The sequence below is a fragment of the Crocuta crocuta genome, unplaced genomic scaffold, assembly GCF_008692635.1.
Source record: "Crocuta crocuta isolate KB4526 unplaced genomic scaffold, BGI_CrCroc_1.0 scaffold32, whole genome shotgun sequence".
Taxonomy (NCBI): Eukaryota; Metazoa; Chordata; class Mammalia; order Carnivora; family Hyaenidae; genus Crocuta; species Crocuta crocuta.
The window spans coordinates 9,537,418-9,541,359 of NW_027529424.1; the positions used below are offsets into that span (position 1 = coordinate 9,537,418).

Sequence of the window (3,942 nt, forward strand, 5' to 3'; positions counted from 1 at the left end):
GGTGCTTTAGGAAAAACAGTCACTTCAGTATACCGCAGGTAAATGTGCAAAATCCACAGAAAACGCAGTCTGGCAATATTTCTCAAAATTTCAAAAGCATTTAACCTTCAACCCAGTAATCACAGTTCTGGAAAATTAATAAAACAGAAATACCTGCTCACATACAAAAGGACAAGTCTACAAAATTACTCATGCACCACTGTTTTTAACAGCAAAAGACCAGAAACAAAATATCTACTACTGACTATTGCTCTCATTCTGCAGAATGAGTGTGCTTCCTATATACCGATTTGTATAGAAGACTTCTAGGATATACCGGTAAGTGGGGGTGGGGAGGAATGTAGCATAGTACAAATCAAATTAAGAAAGTGGAATACAGGGTGCCTAGGTGGCTCAGCCTGACTTCAGCTCAGGTCATCATCTCACAGTTCGTGGTTTCAAGCCCTGCATCAGGCTCTGTGCCAAAAGCTCAGAGCCTGAAGCTGCTTTGGATTCTGTCTGCTCTGCCCCTCCCCTGAACATACTCTCTTTCAAACAAACAAAAAACTGTAAAACACAAGCAAAAATAATGCAACTGTTTAAGACAACCAAAGGATGGGGTCCAAAGTGGCACAATTAATATCACTGAATACTTCATCTCTTTCCTGCCTGTAGAACGCGGACATTTACAATGTGTTTTGGGCGACGGTATCTGTACTACCTTAAAAGATCTCTCACGGGAAGAACATAATTTAAATGGGGGGGGGGGGCGCCTGGGTGGCTTAGTCACTTAAGTGGCAGGGCTCAGGTCATGATCTCACTGTTTGTGAGTTTGAGCCCCCTGTCAGGCTCTGAGCTGGCAGCACAGCTGAGAGCCTGCTTGGGAGTGTGTGTGTGCGTGTGTGTGTGTGTGTGTGTCTCTCTCTCTCTCTCTCTCTTTCTCTCTCTGTCTCGTCAGGCTCTGTGCTGACAGAGCCTGGAGCCTGCGTGTGTGTGTGTGTGTGTGTGTGTGTGTGTGTGTGTGTGTGTCTCCGCCCTTCCTCCCATCTCTCTCTTTCAAAAATAAATAAATGTTTAAAACTTTATTAAAGAAAGAGGAATATAAAAACAAACACTGGGGAATGAGTTGGATAGATTTTTTTCTATGTATGTCTTTATGTATTTTTTAATTGTTTATTCTAGTAATTTTTAAGCAGTAGGAAGAACTCATCAACTTGTATATGCAATACACTTAAAAATTCATTCATATGAATAAGAGAAAACAAGTACCCAATAGAAAAAGTGACAGAAAGCATTACACACACACACAAAACATTTAACTTCTTTTACATAATCACAGGAATGCAGTTTAAAGCCACATAACATTTCATTTCCAACAGACCAGCAAAAATTGAAAAGCTGGACGATGCTATACGTGGAGAGGTTTCATTCAAAATTAGTGGGGAATAAATCAGAACTACCACTTCGGAAAAGTTAGACATCATCTAATGAAACTGAACATGCACATGCCCTCCCAGTGGGTCTGGCAATTCCATGACTAGTATGCCCAGTCAAGAGTACTGTATACACGCACTTGAAGATGAACAAGAATATTTACAGCAGCACTAATTATCATAGCGCCATGTTGGAAATAACCAATATGTTCATAAAGAATAAAACAGATAAGCATAAAATCCATTTATAATATACTCTTGTAGTAAATCACTATACACTATACTTCAATGAAAATGATTGTTATTACTGCAGTGGTTCCCAAAGTGGTGATGATGCTTAAGTGGGTTTTTTGATATATACTGAAATGTGTCATAATTTGAGAGATCTACATAACTCAGTAGACTAATATCTACTACATGACTAATGTGTAGATGAAATATCCCTTCAAAATCCAAGACAGACGAATGGGTTTTCATGTCACAGAGTTTGAGAAGTTCACTGACACGACTTCAAATTTTACACTACAGCTAACCTTTAAAGAAACTGTTATAGTTTTCTTTGATGCTCTTCAAAACCTAACTATTTTAATAGGTTACTAAAACATTGCTCCCTTCCCTAAATTCACAGTTGAGTTGAATCTGGATCCTCTTCATATACTTTATTTTCTTTTCTTTTTAATGTTTATTTTTGAAAGAGAGAGAGAGAGAATGAGCAAGGGAGGGGCAGAGAGAGAGGGAGACACTGAATCCGAAACAGACTCCAGGTTCACAGGGCTCGAACCCAGGAACTGTGATATCATGACCTGAGCCAAAGTCAGATGCTTACCTGACCAAGCCACCCAGGTGCCCCTTCTTCGTATACTTTCAACCAGAACAATATATTGCAGCAGACTGAACGCAGAAGCAGACATGAAACTGAGACATTAAAGGCATTTGCAAAAATGTCAAAACAATACCACTCATCACTAATTTTTCTGAAAAACAGTTTTTTCATTAATATTTATGTTAAGATAAAATAGGCTTATTATTATTCAGAGGTACCAATAAATACACCAATAGATGCCATATCTACTATATTTAAGATCAATCAGTTTTAATACCTAACACGATATAATCCATATAAACAAAAGCTCTATAGGATCCTCAATAGTTTTCAGGATCATAAAGGAGTCATGAGACCGAAGAGTTTCTGAATTACTGAACTACAGGCACATGCTGCAACACTGATGAATCTCAGAAGCATAATGTTTAAGTAACTACGAAGTTCAAAAACAGGTGAAAGTAAACAGTATGTTAAGAATATATACATAAGTGATAAAACTGCACAAGGCAAGAAAGGCAAGGGAATAATTAACCCCAAATTCAGGATGGCCACAGTGATGAGGCAGCAATACACTGCTTCTGGGGAGGGGCACACACACACACACTATAGCTTATAAAGTACTTGTGATGTCCTGTTGAAAGTATATCTGTGCACTTAACTTTTTTTTAACAGTACATGTAAATGGTATACTTCACAACAAAAATGTTAAAAGGAACAAAGGAAGTACCTACTCTCCTAGAAGGAAAAACTCAAAACAATGTCTCTGCTCAATTTAATCTATAAATTCAATGTAATCACAAACAATATCCCAATATCCCAAGATTTTCTACAGAACCTGGAAAGATGGTTCTAAATTTCATCTGGAAGAAAAATGCAAAAAAAAAAAAAAAAAAAAGCCCAAAGCTTTCTTTTTCACAAGAAAGTACCAAAATGTATTACAAAGCTAAAATAATTAAAACAGTGTGGCAGCAGCTACATGGGTCAGAGTTTAGACACCAATTTAAAAAAAAAAAGATTATGATCCAGCCAAAATACTTCACTTTTTAACCATCCAAGGAAGAGAAAAGTTAAATTAAGAGGTCATTTTCAAGGTGGAAAATTAGTAGGATATTAAAGAAATACTGTTAACAGCCAGCTGACAGCTAGCAGGGAGATGAGGCACACCCTTAGATAGTGGTAATTAAAGGTTACAATACGTGAGGACAACTTAACCGCTTTCTCATGGGGAACCAACTCTTCAGAAATACACCGCGGCTGGCACAGGATGCACTGTCTGTGACGACAACAAAAATAACTAGAGCATTGTTAGTTGTTGCAAATAACTTGAAAATAAATGTCCACCAATAACAAAGGACTCGTTTGATAAAGATGCCATTACCTACTGAACTATACTGAGTAGACAAGATACCACATTTATTTAACAAACACCAGATCTCAAGCGAGTTTTTAGGCACTTTGGGAGTTTTAACTCATTTAAGCAACTATGTTTGGAGTACAGGAGATGCTTCTAATACAGCTCTTTGTACGGAGAACCGGCAACATGCGGGCAACTGTCCTGAACACCCGGTTCTCCGTCTTCCTTAAAGTTACTGCACACACTCGGTCGCTGCGGTCGCTGCTCACTTCAGCCGGGTGAGTCCTTTACCGATGGGCGCTCTGCGTTCTAGAAGGGTTTTCCAACAGAGACCTATGCTCACAGCGTTAAGA

At 38.4% G+C, this 3,942-nt stretch overlaps 1 protein-coding gene across 1 annotated transcript in view; it reads left to right on the plus strand.

The window, feature by feature from the left end:
- Positions 1-3,775: 3,775 nt before the first annotated feature.
- ASB13 (ankyrin repeat and SOCS box containing 13) overlaps positions 3,776-3,942 on the plus strand; it is a 72,029-nt gene continuing 71,862 nt past the window's right edge. Inside the window, exon 1 of the mRNA XM_077758412.1 lies at positions 3,776-3,867. Within this exon, the coding sequence (XP_077614538.1) occupies positions 3,776-3,867 (92 nt within the window). The remainder of the gene's footprint in view (positions 3,868-3,942) is intronic.